Source organism: Aristolochia californica, unplaced genomic scaffold, assembly GCF_029961685.1.
Source record: "Aristolochia californica isolate CCGP_79_NKW_82.1479 unplaced genomic scaffold, dmAriCali1.0.hap1 SCAF_7, whole genome shotgun sequence".
Lineage (NCBI taxonomy): Eukaryota > Viridiplantae > Streptophyta > Magnoliopsida > Piperales > Aristolochiaceae > Aristolochia > Aristolochia californica.
In genome coordinates this window covers 35,480,547-35,500,947 of record NW_027182268.1, presented here as the reverse complement: position 1 = coordinate 35,500,947, position 20,401 = coordinate 35,480,547, and the positions used below count along the sequence as shown (strand labels likewise).

The window sequence follows — 20,401 nt, the reverse complement described above, 5'->3', positions numbered from 1 at the left end:
GACTCAAAACACCACCAATGCCAACCCCAGATGCATCACAGTTAACCTCAAACACCTTCTCAAAATCAGGAAGTGCCAAAACTGGGGCCTCTGTCATTTGTTGTTTGACCAGTTGAAAACTGGCCTCCGCCTCCTCGGACCACCGGAACTCACGTTCCTTGAGACACTCTGTAAGAGGAGCAATCAGAGTGCTGAAGTGTGGGATGAACCGACGGTAGAAGGATGCCAAGCCGTGAAAACTGCGAACATCGTGCAAAGTCTTTGGTGTGGGCCACTCCAAGACTGCATCTATCTTCGACTGATCTGCATGAACACCATCAGTAGACACAACAAACCCAAGAAAAGTTACAAAGGTAGTGAAGAAAGAACATTTCAGCCGAGCCACAAACAGGCGTTCCGTCCGCAACATTGCAAAAACAGCACGGAGGTGATCAAAATGGGATGCCCACGTCGGACTATAAATAAGGATATCATCAAAGTACACGACCACGAATCTCCCCATAAATGGGCGTAGAATCTGATGCATAAACCTCATAAAGGTGCTGGGTGCATTGGACAACCCAAATGGCATGACCATCCACTCATACAACCCATGTTGCGTCTTAAACGCTGTCTTCCACTCATCTCCAGGCCTTATTCTGATCTGGTGGTACCCGCTCTTAAGGTCAATTTTGGAGAAGACCTTAGAACCGGACAACTGGTCTAACATATCATCCAGGCGAGGAATAGGGAATCTGTACTTCACTGTAATCCTGTTGATTGCTCGGCTATCAACACACATACGCCACAAGCCATCCTTTTTTGGCACTAGCAGGGCAGGAACTGCACATGGGCTCATACTCTCACGGATGTAACCCCTATCCAACAACTCTATCACCTGTCGCTGCAACTCTTCGGACTCCTTGGGGCTGAGGCGATAGGCTGGCCGATTTGGCAAACTAGACCCCGGCACAAGGTCAATCTGATGCTGAATATCCCTCATAGGCGGTAATCCAGGAGGAAGGTCCTCTGGCATCAAGTCAGAAAACTCTGCTAGGAGCTGATGCACCTCGACTGGTAAATCAGGAGGCATATCTGTGATACTCTTCCCACAAGGAAGTAGAGCATAGACGAGATCTTCCTTCTCTATCTCGACAAGAAACCTGGACATTGACAGTAGGTTAGCGGGGCCGTCTATCGGGGTAGGAGTGGGGCCTTCCCGTCGAGGGGCTAACACAATCTTTTTCCCTTTGATGCTAAGGGAATAGGTATTCTTCCGACCGTCATGAATAACGCTGCGATCATACTGCCAAGGGCGGCCCAACAATACATGACAAGCATCCATAGATACCACATCGCACCAAGCATTATCAAAATATTTCATGCCGATGGAAAAAGACACGAGGCATCGTCTATTTACTGCTACCTCACTGCCTTTAGTCAACCACGTCAATTTGTACGGCTTGGGATGAAAATTTGTCTGCAACTGCAATTTCTTGACAACCTCTTCAGAAACGACATTCTCACAACTGCCACTGTCAATGATCATCTTGCAGACTTTATCTGCGACTGTGCAGGTCGTGTGAAACACATTGGTTCGCAACCAATCATCCCCTGAATCCCCCTTGGGTGTCAACAGACTCTTACAAACAACTAGAGTCTCATGGCCATCACCGTACAATACCTCTTCATCCTCCACATCATCATACACAGGGTCACCAAGGTCCTCAGGCGCATCTACCACGTCTGGTATGCTTCCGAGGGCGAACCGGTCGGCTACTGGGATCGCTTCTGACTATTGGCCTTCTGTTCTGCTGTTTTTCCACAATCAATGCACGCTGGTATGCTTCCGAAACGGTCCACAGCGAGTGAAGACTGAGGACATCCTGTAGGGGTTGTCGTAACCCCCCCAAATATCGTGCCACCATCTGCTCTTCTGTCTCAGATAAGTCATTCCGGGCGATCAACTGATAAAACTCCTCCGTGTAATCATCCACTGATCTCGAGCCTTGCCGCAACAAATGAAGTCGCTGAAACAAGGTTTGAGTGTAGCCGAAAGGAAGGAATTGACCCTTCATCTTCTTCTTCATTTTCGCCCAATCCGTGATTTTGGCCTTGCCCTGCCGGTCTCGTGATCGCCTCAACTGCTCCCACCACGCAGATGCTCTACCTTTGAGTTTGATGGCAACCAATTTCACCTTGACATTATCGGGGACTTCCTTGTACTCAAAGATACGCTCTATCTCCTGCAACCAGTCGATGAATCCCTCGGCCTGTAACGTGCCAGAAAACTCAGGTAACGTCACTCTGAACCCGAGGTCTATAGGTCGGTCCCCCTGACCGCGATGCCCCCCGAATCGAGGTTGATTGCGATACGGATTTTCAAAGCTGGTATCGGAATCGTGACTTCCCATCTCACGATCACCAAAATCCTGCGCTGCCAGACGCTGAGTCAACTCTGCAACCTGCCGCTGTAAATCTTCAATCACCACATTCTGTAGATTACGGCCACGGAATGGAGCTTCCTCATTCTGGTGCTGCCCGCGACGACCACGACCACGAACCATTTTTTTTTTTTTTTTTTTTTATTTTTAATAATAATAATAAAAAAATTAATATAATTTCCCCAAACGTAAAATACCTCGCCGACGCTGATGGAAAATTTCGGAGCCTTCGGTGTTCGAAATCGAGACCTCTCCGACGGTCTTCTCCGGCGGTCTTCTCCGGCTGGCGTCTCCGGCAGTTCGTCGCCGCCTGCGACGCTGGCTCGTTCCGGCAACGAGGATTTTCCGTCTCAGAACCCCCTTTCTCGGCACCACGAAACTCTGTTTCGGTGCTCGATTTTTCGTCAATCCCGACGCTTATCCGTTCGTCGAGCTCCGTCGACGGCAGATCCGACTACGACGACGGCAACGGCAACGTCGCACGGCAGTTCCGGCGGTGACGACGTCGGTGCCGACCTCTTTCTCTGCCGAATCCCTCTTTCCGGCAAAGCCAGAGCCTCTGCTCTGTTTCTGTAACTAGCTCGGTCGAGTCCCGAGCGTTTCCGGCAGCAACGTTGAGCGGTAGCTCAACGGCGACGGCGATGGCGACGGCGTCGTCGTCGTCGACGGCGTCGTCGTCGTCGACGCTTCTGCTCGCTGCAGCGTCTCTGGCGATAGCTGCTTCTTCCCGAGCCTGATGCTCTGATACCAACTGACGCCGGACACAGGATAGTGATTATCCTGCCGGCAATGCCACCGGTAATCTACGAAAAAATTTGGCAAGAGGTCGCCCTAAACAGAGAGAAAAATTCTCCTGTCGTTGTTCAATTTCATATATCTCAATAATAATCCTCGTCTCTCCACAAAACTGGTTTTAATCAACCAAAAAGGCAAAGCCCCCGACAAGCCCGGGCCACAGCTAAAAGCAACAACCCAAACCGGGTTCAGCAAGACGGATCCGATTATGGACCCGATTATGTACCCGCCTCACGCTTCTCCTGCATCAACCTCATGGATCTAGACCACGATCTCATCTGGTCCTTCTCTTTGATGATTTCTGGTTCCTTCGCCATGGTCGAATAGCTGCTTGGCCTTGGAAATCTTGAGAAAACACTGCCAGGGATTTTGATCGGATAAATAACTCTTTGCCGCCTCTTTTGAATGGAAATGTGGCCAACATTTGAGAATGGGAGCAGTGTGAGGCCCTGCCTGACGTTCCCTTAGAAATCGATTAGACATTCAATGTGTCACCCAATCGTTCCAACTCGCAGGTGATTCGGATTCAGAGTGACGGGTAAGATGGAAGTCAGACTCGTCTCTTCAATGGAGTCGGGAGGGTGGTGGTGACTCGATCTGATATGGGCAATTTGACCTGAGTTCTCAGGTGGATTCGAGTTGCCCCCAGTAAACCACATATATCGATTATATCCAAGTACTCCCAAGCTACGAGGATTCCGGCCGCGGGTTAATCGAAAGCAAGGCAGCATCTTATAAGAGAATCATGCATTGGATACCCATTGTAAGACAAGATCCTACGAAACCTCCCAAACGGAACCGTTCGTTGGCTCTATGTTGACAAAGCAAACCAGTGAGAAGCTAAGGAAAGAGGCGAGGTTCCTAATTCCTTAAGTCTCTGTAACGCTTGCCGTCGTCCCTCTACGCCGGCATGCCTCACGTGATCCTCACTTCTAAACAAGGAATTTTAGGGCGGGAGTCTAATCGGACACCCAACGTCACGCTTCTCTACAAAAGGAATCAAGACGACGCTATGAGCCCGTTTTAGATCGCCGTCATGCCGGAATCAGAGGCGAACATGGACGCTAACGTCCCAACCCGCCGCCGATCGCCAGTTCGGTTAAGTCCCACGCAACCCATAGCGGACCGGATATCTCGAGCGCTCCATCACCGCCTCCGCCTCCTCCACCGCTCCCATGCCAACTTCTACGTCTTGGGCGCCACCGGAAACGTCTACAACGTCAACCTTTCGGCATCCCGACCTGCACCTGCCCGGACCGGACAATCCCCTGCAAACACATTCTTTTCGTCTTCCTCCGAGTCCTCGGCGTCTCCGTCGACGACGCTTGCCTGCGCCGAAAGACTCTGAGGCCCTGCCAGTTCGCCCTCCTGCTAGGCACGCCTACCTTTCCAGGTTCTCTTGCCGGCCAGCGCGTGAGGGAAAGGTTCCACCAGTTGTTCTCCGAATCCGGCCGACTCCGGCCCGTAGTCGATACGAGACTGGAAGAAGGGTCTACCTGTGCGATTTGTTTAGCGGAAATGAAGAAGGAAGAGAATGTGGTATGCTGCAGCGTTTGCCGAAACGCCTTGCACGAGGAATGCTTCAAGAAGTGGGAGAGTAGTAGCGGACGGAAGGTGGCGAGTTGCGTGATATGCAGGTCCCGGTGGAGAGAGAAGAGGGAGCATGAGAAGTACGTCAACTTGGCGGCGTATGGCAGCGACGAGGAGGGGGAGAACGGAGGGGGCGGAGGAGGACCCTGCGTAGATTAGTACGTGCATCTCCTTCTGTATATACATCCTTTCGCTTACTACCGTTGAAAATATGTGCTTCTCGTTGTCACCCTCTTCGGTTGAACATTCTGTCCAACCGGAGATTGAGCAGGTTGGAATCATTTCAATTCTCTCCGTGATTCCGATATGGGATAAAGAAAGTCTGGTCATCTTTGTACACTTATTCAGCTCATTAACCTATATAATTGGCATTATTGATCTTCAGTGCTCACCTTTTCTTTCAACTCTATAAGGCAATTGTTATCGTACGTACTATAATTGCAATTACTCTCATCCCCAAAAATTTATAAAAATTATAGCAAATTACTTTCAAAATGCCACATTTATTTTAATTGCTCTCAGTTTCGAATTACTTTAACTTGAAATAAAATCAAATTTTACCATTATTTATTTTTAGTGTCTCATTTTTCATGAAAAATATATATTTTCTAATAATTTATTATCTTTAAAAATCAAAAAAAGGCCATTTTTTTTCTTCTCCTTCTTTTATTTCTTATATTTTTACATTTTAGTTTTGATAAGAAAATTTTTATTATTAAGTTTTATATATTTCATACACATTTTTATATTATTTTACATTTTATATACTTTTATATATTGTACAAAATAAAACTATAGTAATTTATTAATATTAAATATGTGTATTTAATTTATATACACGTATGATATTCATTAATATGAATGACTCCTTATTATAATATGAATAACGAGTTTTTGCTAGTCATTGAGAAATTCTACCTGCAAAGTTTTATTAATTCATGATTCAACGAGCAAAAAATAGAAGAAAAATCGTCTAATTATAATATTAATTACCTCAAAATGGGTTTGTAGGAACTACGAATAATGCTTGTCAGGCACATCTATACAAATTTCTTGGGACTTTGGGAGCATTCGCTTTTAAATTTCATTCGACGTGGTGCAGCATTAGGGTTCCAAGTTCCCCGAGGCTCAAGTTTCCGTTTCGGGATCCCCTCCCTGATTTCGTGATCATTCTTTGGAGGGGAATCCCATCTTCGAAAACCATCCGTTACGGTCCCTCCAGCAGGTAAAGTGTCACTCTTCATCTCTTCCCTGTCGTTCTCGGCTTCTTACTCGATACTTACTGGGGGGTCTTGGGGCAGGAAATTCTCCTTGTCTTGAGTAATTCCTCTTCAGTATTCACCTTCTTCACTACTTTATCTAGCATCATGTTTGATTTCTGATCTTGGATAAAGGTGGATTCTTGAACTTGATTTTGGCATTTTTTATTGGGACAGTGTTTTGCGTTATGTAAATCGTGTATTAATATTTTGCTTAAACCCTAGTGTTTGAGCATTGCTCATCTGTATTTTGCCAGGAGAGTCACATTCTTTGTCATAGTTGTTGCATATACTTGCTTCATTGTTTATAAGATTGTAAATCGCAGAAATGAATACAACGGTACATAAAACCCCGAAAACCGGAAGGCAGTCGCTGTTCTTCCGTGATCTTGCGACGCCAGTTTCTTCCCAGAGGGGGAAATTTACGAGTCCCGGTCAAGCTGCAGCTGTTTCTGCTCTATGGCGAGAAAATTTTGGGGGTGCGGATCCTCCCCCGCCGCCAGTTTTTACTTTGGAAGACCGTGTCGACTTCTCACCGGAGTCTGGCCTTGGAGACTATCCAGTATCTCCGGAATTCAGGTCGGAGACAAGAGCTCCGGCTCGAGATTCTCTGACTCCTGTGAAAAGCAAGTCCGAGGTCAGTACATCTAATGCGCTTTCTGGGGAAACTCAAACACAACAGAGCCCCGCAGGCTTGGGCTGGTGGTCCCCAGCAAAGGGTGGGTCATCAGTGAAGGGCAGCGGAGGTCACAGCGAGAAGCAAACATCCTCCCCCGTTGATGGTGTTGTACAATCAGGTGCTTTAATCACACTTCCACCGCCTAGAGAGGTTGCAAGGCCAGAGTTGCAAAGAAATAGCTTGCCGGCTGGTGATCTCAATGAGGAGACGTGGGTTACTGTTTATGGGTAACGATTCTTTCCCAATATGTTACTTATCTATTTACATTCATCAATTATAGTGCTCTTTATTTATTTCTTTAAATTGTTAGTGTACGCAGTAACCTGAAAGTGAAGGCTGCCTAGCAGTTTTGTGGAAAGATCCATTCCTCTTGGTATGTTTGCCACTCATTTGGGCAGACTCCTCTTGTCAGTGGCTGTAGTGTTAATTGCTCAAACTTGTGTCCTTCTATGTTCCTAGATGGACTTCGAAGGGTTATTGCTACAGTTTGGGACACACTTGACAGGGATGGCCTGTTTCGTTCGATTGTTGTCTTGGTGGATGAACATGAAAAACATATTCAGGTTGGAGAGTTCACCAATATTTGGGAGGACCAAAAAGTCACTAAAAGCTTATCAAGAGAAAAAGAAAATGTCAGTAAAATTAGTATGACACCAACAATAGCATAGTTAGTTTATTAGTATTTTTTGTTTTTATCTTGTATGAGTTGAAAATAAACAAGTTTTTTTCTCCTGATCGAGTGAATTGAGTTTGATTGTGTGGACGGTTTTATCAGCTATACTTTTATTTTCTTGCTACTTTTCCTAGACAAAGTTCTTTGAAATGAATATGATAGCTTAATATTGATAATCTTAGCAGGTTTGCTGAGGTGGTCCTCCATTTTTCTTTGGCATTGGCTGCATGTAATAAACAAAGATGTGGCATTAACCCTTATGAGTGCAAATACATGTTTTAGGGACAACTCTGTTTCAGTTTTACTTGATAGGTTATGGAAATGTCTCGTTTTCCTGCCAATTCAGTTTTGGGTGTATGGTTTTTGAAAAAAAATACTAGCATCAGCTTGATTTTGGAGTGCATCAATCAGCATTAACTCCCTATCTCCCAAAACTTGCTGTATAACAAAAGTAACTGAAGATTAAGTGCCTTGTTTTACGTAGCCTACAGCACACTGACTTTTGGTATCTTCCCCTTCTGAGTGAGCTCCGTGATCTGTAAAGTTCACATCTTACTCCATGAAAATGACCAGACTATCATCAACTTGAGTTTGGAGTGCAGCAACAAACATTAACTCCACATTTCAAAACATGTTATAGAACAAAAGTAACAGAAGATTAAGTTCCTTCTTTTACATGAGAAGCTCTCCTACGGATCACTAACTTTTGGGATGTCCTCTTTTGAGTGAGCATTCCTTGAAAATAACCAGAGCTTTGTTTTTGCAATTGCTATCATACTGTTTTCCCGAATTTATCTTCTTACCCACTTCAAGGCTTTCCTTCTTAAAATAAAAGTCATATTATTAACTAGGTGGCAGATTCATGTCTGCGAGTGGACTCTTGGGGGGTCAAAGATCAGGAACATCAAGTATTGTCAAGTTGTGTCATGCTAATTAAGCTATCATGGCTGCCTGTGGTCATGATCTGCTGCTAATAACATTCTTGATAACAATTGAGTTTTATGGTCAAAAAGCAGAATTGGGCTGTCGTTTAAAATTAGTAGGTAGCTGTATAAATATGAAATTTTGGTATAACAACAATGGATGGCTGCTCGGGAACATAAACATCGGTCAAAGTAGATTGAGTATTAGAAATCAGCAACTCAAGAGTAACATTCCAAAGAAAACTGTGAATCGAGAGTTTGATGTAGTTTGATAACATGAAGTTGCATTGGGATCATTTGTACAGTTTTCTTTGATCCTTAATTTTATCATTTGCTGTAATGAAGTTGTAATGACTCTCTTGATGTTTTCAACAGATTTTCACCAGGTGATACCAATTTAGTATTGCGGGAGTTTGAGAAATGTGGTGCAATATTGAGGCATGTACCAGGTCCAAGAGAGGCTAACTGGATGCACATACTATATCAGGTTTTGACTGCTTTTTGTCACATTCTATCGTCAGTTTTCTTATCGTCATTTGTTCAATGGCTAGTTGTGCAGTTATAAATTTGATTATCTATGTTGTTAAGCGAGTTATTTTTGTCTCTCTGCAGAACCGATTTGATGCTCAAAAAGCTCAAAGCAAGAACGGACTGCAAATAAACGGGGTTCTTATCATCGGTGTGAAGCAGCTGGATCCTGGCCAGCGTCAGTTTCTGGATGAAAAATTGAACACTACTAACCAGGGTTTCATGGTTTTGCCTCCTAAACCATCCGGGAGTGCTTCCAGAGTGACTCCTTCGAAAGCATCTCCTCACCCTTATTATCTGCAGAGTGCAAACGACAATGCTCGTCGATCTGTTGGGGCAATTGCTTCGCCTGCAAAATCGGCAGTGTCAAAAATCATGGATTTGATGTATGGAGTCTGATTTGGCCGCTGGTTTTCGAGTCTGGTTTGGCTGTCTTTTGTGTTGGACCATTGTTATTTCTGTATGACAGAGAATTTTGTTTTCCGAGTTGATTAGTAGTAAGGAGAATCTCTATGACTCTTGGCTCTCGAGCTTGGTATCATTGCTTCCATGGCCGCCCAATGAAGTGTTTCATTTATCCCATCTACATATTTATGTACTGGAGAACTAATGTTCTCCACATCTTTATTGGCCCTAGCAAGTAGCAACTGGTTATCATGAAAATAGTAATTGATGGACCTTCTCCTTCTTCGTTGGTCTCATAATCTTTAAATAAGGGTAATTGACGACAAAGTTTAGAGCTCATGCCGAAAATTTATTATTCACGTTGCCTGCCTGCTCTCTTTCAGTCTTCTCAACGTAACAAAAACAGAGTGCCTCACTCCGTCTCTCTCTTGTCACTTGCGTGGAGTCTCGTGTCTGCAACTTCCTCTCGTGCCTGACCAAGGATTGCATAGAGAAAGGGCGACGTCGAGGAATATTTGGTTTAGTTCTTCTCTTCCAAAGCTTCCAGATAATTCAGCGTTTCAAACTCCTCCCTTTCTATTCACGCTTCTCTCGGGTTTGGCCCCGATGGAGCCAAAATCAGACTGCGCATCCGAAGTAGACAATCATGGAGATGTCCAGGAAGCGGGAGCTGAATCCCATCCTTTGACTGCGTTTCTCGACCTCACCAGCTTCCAGCTTTATGATCTCGAAGCCGTCCAGCTTCCTCCTAACTTAATTGAGTTGGATTTGACGGCTAATCGGCTCTCCGTATTGGACTCTCGTATCGGTCTTCTCTCCCATTTAAAGAAACTCTCCCTCCGACAAAATGTCTTTGATGACGATGGCGTTGAGCCTCTTTCTAACTGGAATGTCATCTCTGGCGTTCAAGTATAGTCCCTCAACACGATTCCTTGCATTTTTTTTTTTTTTTATTTCATTTTGTCAGGCCAACAGCACTAACGGGAACGTGTTTTGTAGATTGCTTGGCTTAAAAATGGCTCTCTTTTTTTATTCTTTTTATGAGAAAGCATCTGCTTCTTTTTTTTAACGAACAAGCTGGTTTCCAATTTGAACTTGAAAGTCTTGATTGATTGCTCCAATTTCCTGTGGCCTTTTGTTTTATTTTGGTTCTAGAGATGGCAATACACGCATATATTCTTATGTTAACACGAATGAGAGTTTTTCTGCGGTTACATGCATGAATGATGGTTATACCGTAGTTCACTAACGATCAGGTGCTTTAAAACTTCCGATAGTGTGTAGGTTAAATTTCAAGTTTTTCATCAAAATCCTCATTTTCCTCGAGGGATTTTTTATCCTGATTTCCTACAATATTGCGGTCGACTACGGAATCCTCTGATTTTGCTGTGTCTGCCCGTTCTGTTGTTAGTTTCTCTTCACTCAAGTTTTTCTCTCTTTAATTCAACTCATATAATTTTTAGCGTTCCTCTGTTCTTCATTGGTGCATACATTGTTTCAATGGTGCACTAATTGCTTACGATAAACAACAAAATACCCAGTAAAATACTTTCTTCTTTTACATCCTGTGGTGATAATTTTTTTTTTCCTAATATTTTCATTTCCTTTTGTCTTTCTTTCTGTCATCTTACATCATCTCAAAGTTCACATCTCTTCCACCCTCATCCTATGTATGTTGTTCCAGTTAATATCATTTTGCTGCTCCGGCTCCAAAACATGTGACTGTTCTAATAATGTTTTGAACTACTTGATCCTTGCCCATATTAACATGTGCTACCAAATACCAATTTGGATGCTAATCTCCAGAGTTTATCGTTGGTTTTACATCCTCCTAATTGCTTCCTTCCTTTTGAATGACTGAGGTAGGTAAAGGAGAGAATCACTTTTGAGGTACATCTTGCCCCCTCAATCTGCAGCAGACAAAACCTGATGTAAATTTCACCCTGAAAAACAGCAAAAGTGAAAGATGCATGTCAGATTTTCTCAGTAATTTTTTGGTAGAAAATTTATAGTGTTTATAGATCATCTTACATCCTGGCTTACATGGCTCTTGTCTTCTGTACATGTTTTTGTCACCTTATCATCCTACTTTTTCCTTTTTGGTGAAACCTTTAAGAAAATTTTTACTGGTAAGTATTTTTTTGTGCAGTTTTATCTGATTCCAGGAGTTGTTCAATTGAGGGTACATAAATTTTTTAGGAAAAGAGTCGGTCCATGAAGCCATCGCCTAAAATTCATTCTCAAAATGCAGTGATAAATCTATTATCTGTCATGGAACATCAATGGCATAAATGGTGCATGGAGGATTCTGTTGAGTTTCAGGTATCTCCTGCAATCTGTCAGGAGATTGGAAAAGTCAAATTAGGGAGAAGATCTTGGAACAACTAATGCATGCAGGCGGTTTAGATGCGCTTTTTTAATTGAAATAATTGTTGTTTTCCTGAAAATTTTAAAGCTTATTTACTTATCATATAACGTGGAACTTTTTGGAAAGATTGTATTACAACATAGCGTGTTTCCTCTTCTCTCTCTCTCTCTCTCTCTTTCTCTCTGTGTGTGTGTTTATTTTTTAGAGAAGTTGTTATCATTTAGATTAGTCCCTAGAGCAGAATTTCTATGCAGGGTATTAGAAAGTGTAAGTACCTCTACCTGATGTTTCCGTTGAAAATCTATACTCTCTCTTTACCTTGCTATTGGATTCAAAATGCTCGATAATGAATTCCTTCTTGGGTGAAGATTACAAATGTACTATTTTCTGTTTTTTTTCTCTCTAACCTTAACAAATGTTGTCTCCTGTAGGAGCTCATTCTCAGAGACAATAGACTCACCAAAGTACCAGATGTCAGCATTTTCAAGAACCTCCTTGTATATGATGTGTCTTTCAATGAGATACCTTCCTTGAATGAAATATCAAAGGTCTCAAACACCCTCAAGGAGCTCTATGTATCAAAAAATGAAGTCACCAAGATAGAGGAGTTGGATTACTTGCAAGAGCTACAAATTCTTGAACTCGGTTCAAATAGATTAAGGGTAAGGTGTTTATCATTTTCATGATGGTCCTAGAATTGTTTTTAAAAGAAAAAAAGAAAGATATTCTCTGTTGGAAGATATGAATAAGTTGGGGTATCATTGATGTAATTTTCTTATGATCTTTATCTCATATTCACTCCTATTAGGGTGAATGGTATACTTATAATATTAGTACTTTTGGCATCTATAAATAAAGCTTAAGGGGGAGGCTTAGGACAAGTCCATAACCCTATTCTTCCTCCTCTTTTCTCCCAACATGTTCTCTCTTTCTCCTTAGACGTCTCTCTTAGTCTCTTTATCTCTTCCCTTTTCTTCTTTCTCTTCTTCCTTCTTCTTCTTCATTTCTAAAGATCTTAAGGCTATGAAATCCTGAAAATCAACATGGTATCAGAGCAATGATTCAGGATTCCAATTATTTTTTCTTTGCTGCTTAGATTATGAAATATTAAGTTGTTGTTCAGTGTTAAAGACTGCATGGCAGTTCGGTTAGAAGGAGCTGCTCAAACTGTTTCAGATTCTTTTTGGTGGATGATTAATTGGCTAATGATCACCCCCTTATGGTTTTGATCATGTTTTTTTTAGTTCTTCATGCCGCTCGTAAGGCTTTGATCATGGTATTTAAGTTCTTCATGCTGCTCGTGGAACAAGTCTTTTTTTTTTCCCTCTCATTCATGATAAATATTCAGCTTCAAAAAATTGCTTTATTGCTACTTCAAATCTCTGAATTTTGGTATGCAGAAACGTATTACTTTACTGCTTCTTGTCCTGAGTTAGCGTGGATTTGTGGAGGTGTTCCCTGAGGCTTATCCTCGTGGTGCTTTTCATTGAGACACCACAAAATTCGAGATTGGGATTCGTTTATTGTTTTTCAGATTTGAGGTTCGGTATTGGTGGTCTCTTTGTTGAGTCTGGAACCAGCAACAGATCGTTGCTTCTTTTTTGAATTCAGAATCATCGTTTTAGATTCTGCTGTAAGAAAAGCAGTATGGGAAGTTTTTTCCTGAAATCTGATAATGTCTTGGATGCCTTGACAAACCTTGGAAAATCAGCCAATGAAGGAAAGTTTCCAAGTTTTTTGCCTTCACTTGGGAAGTTTCCAGTTCAGAAACTTAGAAACTTTCTAGTCTCAGATCTTGGACAGAAGGCAAGACGTATAAGCATATCTCTGTTATTAAAAAAGTTTCCTAACTTAGGGAAACTTGGTGAATTATGGCGTGATTGTATAAGTGATCATCTTACCTCTCGGCTTCATGGTTTGTGAACTATGGATTCATAGTTTCTCGGTTTTAGTAAGCTCTCCGCTGCTCATCCCTAACAATTGAATAATAGCACTGCCCTGTCTCTTCTCTGTTTTTTTAGAATACGTGCAGCATCCATCGGGTAGCAGCAGAATAAGGAAGAATTCTATTTGAGTTCTTGATTCATTACAGTTCAACAACATTCAACAGCAGACGAGCTATGTTACTCTACCAGCAGAAGAGGTTTATGAATTCTGGATTCACTGTTTCTCTGGTAGCAAAATTATGACACGATGTTGTCTACTAAGAGACCTTCGAAGACACGTTGCTGAGAAGCCTTCTTGATTCAGAATTCTAATTGCCTGGAAGAAACGCTGATGAAAGCTTCCTGCACGTTGTTGTTTCTTCTCCAACGTGTTTCAGAAAGACTCTCTGCTGCTTGCTACAACAAGTTACTTGTCTTCATCGAGCTGGTCATGTTATTTTTTTTCAGCAAGTTTTCTGTTTTCTTGAAGAAATATTGGCAGCAAACGTTGGTTCGTTACAGCAGAAGAGGTGATTATTGTTCTGCTGTTTTTGGTTCAGCAATTCTCATCTGTTCAGTTTTCTTTTTTGGTCTTTATCCTCGGTCCAGTTCGATGTTGGACTTATGCATATAAGCTGTGGTTAGCATGGTATTATCTGTAGCCGAGGGGCATATACGCTAAGGTTGATCATGCATATTATAAATGACTCATGCATATAAGTTGAGGTTTCCTCTCATGCATAAGTCATTAATCTATTGACCTTACTACAGAGTTGTGTGTTTTCTTTTGCTGCTATTTACGAGTCAAGAAGAGACATTATTTGCCGTTTTGCTACTGTTATAACCAAAGATCAGCACTTAAGAAGGCTGGCAGTGGAAGGTTTCTCTTTTTGATTCTCTGCTTAGAAAGTTTCTTGGAAAGTTGTTGCTGCTCTTGCCTTAAGCTTGCATTCAGAACCTTGCTAAGACGTCTAGAAAGTTTCTTTTACTGCTGATCGATATGAGGAAAGTATCTAACAGGCTTCTCCTGTTTTTTGTCTCGTGCCTTAACATTGGTTTCGTTATGTAATTACATCTTTAAGCGTGGACTATATTCAGAAACAGGACATGTATGCCATTGGCTGCTAAATTAGTTGGTTTCATTTGGCTGGCTCTCAGCTTAGTGTTTGAATTAATCACTGGTACAGTGAGCGTGAAAGCAAGATTTATTACTGTTTTATTCACTCTTTTATGTTTTTTGAGAAGTCCTTGCAGCTGCTCTCGGAACCAGCAACACTTAGTTCAGTTATTTTTTATGAAGATTAGAAGCACCCGGTTCAGCTTATTACTAACAGCTTATTACTTGGTTCAAGTTTCCTTACTCTCGGTTGAACATGCTGCAAATTATTTCATGTATCCTTATCACATTTAAGGATTTTCATTATTTACATGTTATCCGCTGCTATATAATAATATATATGTGATGTGCTATTTGGGCACTGACTCATTACCACAGTTGCTATTGTGTCTCTCTAGTTGGGACATTATTATTGAAGAAATAAATTTTTGATTGATTACCTTGGGTTCATTATTTGCTGACTATTGTTGGCTTAATTTAACTTGAAAGCTTCGGTTGGTTCAAAGATTTCAGTTCTACAATGGCTCTTAAGAACCCCAAATGAAGAAGACCATCTCTGTAAAGGAGTTTGAATTACTCTGGAAGATAAAACATATGAAGACGTCTACCCTCATGAAGAATTTGAATTACTTCGAAAAATAAAGTACATGGTGGCCCCGACTTCTTCACCTTTTCTTCCTTTCATCCTCCATTAACCTTTTACTTGGCAGTCTTTCTCCTTCCATTCTTTTTTTTTGTCTTATTTACCTCATTTAGCCAACCCTTTGGTGCGTTGCTTTGGTTGGTCTTTTTTTTTATATATATGAGTGTTATTAAGTTCAATAAGATTTTTTTATTGGTACCCTTGGGTTTTTATCGTCGTCTTGTAAGTGACAAACATTACCCACTTTAGTGATTATTATCACTATTTTGTTTTAAATCCTTTGAGGTTGTTTTCTACTTATGTTTTATCATCCATTTTTTTACTTTTTGTGAGTCTGTGTCCAGTTTTGTACTTATCCTTGGGACACTTTGATGGAGGAGATCATTACTACATCTATATTATTTGTTTCAATCTGGGATTATTACCATTACCTCCCAGCTTGAGGGGGAGTGTTGGAAGATATGACTAAGTTGGGGTGTCATTGATGTAATTATTTTATGATTTTTGTTTCTTATTAACTCCTGCTAGGGTGAAGGGTATACTTGTAATAGCGGTACTTTGGCATCTATAATTAAAGCTTAAGGGGGAGGGTTAGGACAAGTCCATAACCATATTCTTCCTCTTCTTTTCTCCCAACGTGTTTTCTCTCTCTCCTTGGATGTCTCTCTTGCTCTCTTTCTTTCTTCCCTCTTCTTCTTCTTCCTTCTTCTTCCTCTTCTTCCTTCTCTTTTTTATTACCAAAGATCTTAAGGCTATGGAATCCTGAAAATCAACATTCTCAAATGCCATAAAGCTAGGCTTTGGAAAAGGGCATAGCTCCTAGTATTGGTTCAGTTAAATGTTCCCTATAACTATTAATGGCTTGTTATATGTTTAATGTTGTTTTTTGAAGTTCTAAGATCAAACATTACTGAGTGAATTATCAATTTTTTTGTAGATGCTCATATTGACTTTCAAAGTGGATGTTTAATTTTGTCATTTCAGGTTATGGAGAATTTGCAAAACCTTACTAATCTACAAGAACTGTGGCTAGGGCGGAACCATATTCGGGCTGTGAACTTATGTGGCTGAGGTGCATTAAGAAATTAAGCTTACAGAGCAACCGTTTAACATCTACGATTGGACTCCAAGTAAGTTTTGAACCTAGAAGCACCTGGGAAATAGAGAAAACTCTTTGAGTGTGTTCTAGAAATACTGCACATTCTAATTTAGATGCTGTATTGCTTTCTTCTTTTTTCTTTATTTCCCAGGATTGTGTTGCTTTGGAAGAACTCTATCTGAGCCATAATGGCATAATGAAAATGGAAGGTATATCCACCTTAGTGAATCTTTGCATCTTGGATATTTCTTCTAATAAGCTGACTGCGGTGAATGATATAGAAAAACTGACAAAGTGAGAATCTGCTTAATCTTTTTTTTAAAGAAAAGTTTTCCTCCTTTTTTTTGTGTTATATTCTTTATTTATGTACTTGGTCTTGTCATGAGCAGGTTGGAGGATTTATGGCTCATTGACAACCAAATAGCTTCATTAGAAGCCTTTGATATTGCTGTTGCTGGTTCTAGGGAGAAGCTCACAACCATCTACCTAGAGCGTAACCCATGTGTATGGATCTTTATTTTTATTCCTGATGCATTCTTTCTAAATTCTGTGTTTATTGTTGGACTAAAAAGTTTGGCAAGGTGGATTCATGACAGCAGGGACACATGTATTAATGAATAAGTAACTAGTATTTAACTCGTTGTTACAAAAACAGTATTTGCTTGTGGGGCTGTCATGTTCCCAAAGGTTTTGTTTGCTAGAAGCAGGCTGCATACAAGTGGAACGTTCCCAGATTAAGACAGTCATCAATCAACTGGTTTTCTGGGATTCTCTCCCTTGGAAGTTTGTCCAATTTATAATGGAAGTCGTGATTTGTAAACCTGATTGTTGAGTGGATGAAGATCTCTAAAAGTACTTACTCCCTTGCTGACTCGGCATAAAACTGGCATTTCCTTCTAACAACTTCTTGTGGGAAACACTGTTTCCTTTTCATCGTTTGGTTTGTTCCTTTTGGGCTTGTTATTTTCCTCTCCCTCGACTAAGTTGTGCCCCTTGTTAAATTTTTGTATTATTTTTTAATGAAATCTCATTTCCACTGTTCAAGAGGAAAAAAAGAAAAACAGAACAAGCTCACAGCCTTTAGCATAGACTGGAATCTCTGTATAATGTACCTTTTTCATAAATTGACCAATATTTTGAAACTTTACATTTCTATTTTGAACTCAATAGTTGGCAAATGATTTGAGTCAACCAGAATATAAATACTGCTTCAGAAAGCATCTAATGTTCTAGTTGTAGAAGCAGGAGATCAACTTCATTGATTTTCTTAAGACTGCAAGTTTCAGTTGACATAGTTAAGTTGATTGGGAAATGCTTGTGATTCTATAACTCAGAGAAGAAAAGAAAAAGCTTTCCATTCTTACTTTCCACAAAGAATTGTGTGCCATGAGTAGCCTAAATTAGAGAGCAAATGGTTAACAAAGTTGAACTGCCCACAGGTCCTTCCACATTAAGACACAATTTTTTCTTTTTTTCTTGAGAATAGCAATTAAGTTTTATGACTTGAAAGAATATGATTATATGAAAGGGGAAGGAATGCCCTTTCCTCAAGGCTACAAGGAAAGGGTATTCCCAACAGCAATGTGCTATTGGGTAACCCCCTCTCGATAGTTTGGCACATCTAGATACATTGTATTTTACCTAAACTCATTTCCTCCTAGATCAACGTTTTTGGTGTAAGTTGGGTCTTCCCTTGGCGACCTGTTTATTATGGTTCATATTATTTAATGATGTTCTCAATGAATTAACAAAATTTTAGTAGACATTGTCTCAGAAAAATTTAAATGCGTTCTTTCCGGTTGTAGATCATGGAATCTGTCATTCAGATCCATTTATTCATATAGTTTGATTTATTGTAGGAGGCTGCCATGACTGATGCAAGAATAATGTGCAGGATAAGTTCATTTCCTGTTTTGACTTACAACATAGATCAAGACTGTTCCTTTTGTACCTTGCCATGAATGGATTGACTGTCTGTATTCAACGCAGTTCTTGTTGCATGTTGTTTGTAGTGTTCAATGCTAACTGACCAACTATGAGATTTATGAATAGAAAGCTAGAAATATGGAGGTTGTGTATGGATTGCAATATGTTTCAAAGGTGATCTGCGAGTGAACATGTGACCTACAATTTTAGTGGGAAAAACCAAGAAAATGAGAATTTGATTTACATTAAGAGCCCAAAACTACCCAAATCAATCCTTTTATTATCCCAAGGAATGGGAGATTGAGAAGGAACTAACATATATGAATAAATTCTTGATGGCTGAAGTGGGGACTGATACTCAGTGATTGATGCATGCAGTAAAAAGTTAGAGCTAGTAACTCTACGAGAAGGCTGTCAGGTTAGCCATGCTTTACAAGAGTTTGTGATGCAGCACGGTAGCTGGGATTCAAAGAATAATGAAGTTGAAAGCTTCCTATATAATGTGGGTTACCTAGATTTCACCAACAACGTAGATTAATACAATCTGAACTTAAATTTTGATGGGTAAAAGTTGAAGACAAAACAGATGGTTTCTGAAGCTATTAATGAAAAATTATAAACAGAAGAATAATAATACTCAGAGAAAAAAGGGATAATAAATAAAAGATCATTTTCTTTTACATATGAAGCTCTTATATTCTGACAGAAATTTTTTTTTTTAAAAAAAGGAAACTTCTTTGCTCAGGAAATTTAACAACATGAAACAACTTCTAACTTAGACAGGTAACTTTTGCCTTCCCTATAATTGAAACAAAGACAGATAACTACTACTTGAAACATGCTTTCCAATTGAAGCTTTTAGCTAAAGCAACAAGTGGCTATTAAGGGATGTTTTCAATAAAAGCAACAAGCTACTTTTTAGTTAAACTTCCAACTGCAGCTAATAGTCTTTCCAATGTAAGGCTTTCTATTTTGGGAACTGGGGCCAAAGTAAGAAAGTTTGCTCTCTTTAAATTTAACTTCTTTCTCTTTTGATTGAGCCTCCTCTTAAGTTGAATCCCTTACATTGTTCTTCTATCATAAACATGAGTACCTTGGATGATCTTGTATTTGTCAGTATTCTTGAGCTAATTCTTCTGCACGTAATGTACTGCATTGGTTAAACAGCAAATAGATGATCAGAGTGACAGAAATGCGACGAGTAATTAAACAAAATTGGAAACACAATATTTGAAAATGAATAAATTAGAGAACACATAGGGGTTAACAACTATGATAAGAAAATACAGGAGAGTCATTGATGATTTTTTTCATTTTTCATTTTTGTGTGATGCTAAGAAGCATGATACTTGCATCTGTCATATTTTTAGTTGTGCCCGACTTTTCTGTTCTAACTAAACCGTTGGCCATTAATGCAGGCAAAGACACGAAGTTACTCTGTCACTCTTAAACAAATCTTTCCAAATATTCAGCAGATAGATTCTTAAGTATGCTGATAGAGCTACAGACACAAACTACTTGCATTCTTCAGCAAATCTTTCCCAACATCAACAGATTACTTTGAAGCTCTCTTCATTAGAGCTACATTCAGAATACCAAGTTTTCTCTGCTGCAAATTGCAATCATTTTGTTCGGTATTACATCCTTTCTCTACTTGGTTCATATGCATATTAATAATAATGATATGCGCATGTTGATTTTCTTTAAAAAGCTTAAGCTTGTCAATCAAATTCTCTAATCTCAAGTGACAGGACCCACATCCACCTCCTGCTTGAGGTGTTGATTGCTCATTCACCAAAGTGGTGGGCCACAATGTCAGTTGGCGGAATCAGCTTGTTGACTCATAGGTCATTATTGTGGGCCTTTTCAGTTCTTTATTTTTTTAATTGTTTTATTCTTCTCATGAGTGTTGCTAAGATTCACATATTGTTTTTTTAAAAAATAAAATAAAATAAAGATTCACATATTGTGACTATGAAACAATTTTGAGATCTCTTTTCTCATATTATTTGATTATCACTGACCTTAAACCATGAGACCCTTGACAA

General features: G+C 40.3%; 2 protein-coding genes and 2 pseudogenes across 2 annotated transcripts; 3 read left to right on the top strand and 1 right to left on the bottom strand.

Annotated features, from left to right (window-relative positions):
- Positions 1-1,706: 1,706 nt before the first annotated feature.
- Positions 1,707-2,546, bottom strand: LOC137937363 (uncharacterized). Its single transcript, XM_068782432.1, has one exon. The coding sequence runs from the start codon at positions 2,544-2,546 to the stop codon at positions 1,707-1,709; it is 840 nt and encodes a 279-aa protein (XP_068638533.1).
- A 1,708-nt stretch (positions 2,547-4,254) lies between these two features.
- Positions 4,255-4,967, top strand: LOC137937362 (uncharacterized; annotated as a pseudogene).
- Positions 4,968-5,897: 930 nt separating this feature from the next.
- On the top strand, positions 5,898-9,396 carry LOC137936575 (nuclear pore complex protein NUP35). The gene is made up of 4 exons (XM_068781332.1): positions 5,898-6,033; positions 6,394-6,973; positions 8,718-8,829; positions 8,955-9,396. Exons 2-4 carry the CDS (start codon positions 6,396-6,398, stop codon positions 9,267-9,269), a joined length of 1,005 nt encoding a protein of 334 aa, XP_068637433.1. The 5' UTR covers positions 5,898-6,033; positions 6,394-6,395; the 3' UTR covers positions 9,270-9,396.
- Positions 9,397-9,881: 485 nt separating this feature from the next.
- LOC137937644 (protein phosphatase 1 regulatory inhibitor subunit PPP1R7 homolog) lies at positions 9,882-20,260 on the top strand (annotated as a pseudogene).
- The last annotated feature ends 141 nt before the right edge of the window (positions 20,261-20,401 follow it).

What these genes read in the sequence shown, in the direction of transcription:
- LOC137937363 (XM_068782432.1), bottom strand. Translation starts at nt 2,546, where the DNA reads ATGGTTCGTGGTCGTGGTCGTCGCGGGCAGCACCAGAATGAGGAAGCT.
- LOC137936575 (XM_068781332.1), top strand. Translation starts at nt 6,396, where the DNA reads ATGAATACAACGGTACATAAAACCCCGAAAACCGGAAGGCAGTCGCTG. An exon ending in ACGTGGGTTACTGTTTATGG is followed by an intron (nt 6,974 to 8,717) that starts GTAACGATTCTT and finishes TGTTTTCAACAG; the next exon opens with ATTTTCACCAGGTGATACCA. An exon ending in GGATGCACATACTATATCAG is followed by an intron (nt 8,830 to 8,954) that starts GTTTTGACTGCT and finishes GTCTCTCTGCAG; the next exon opens with AACCGATTTGATGCTCAAAA.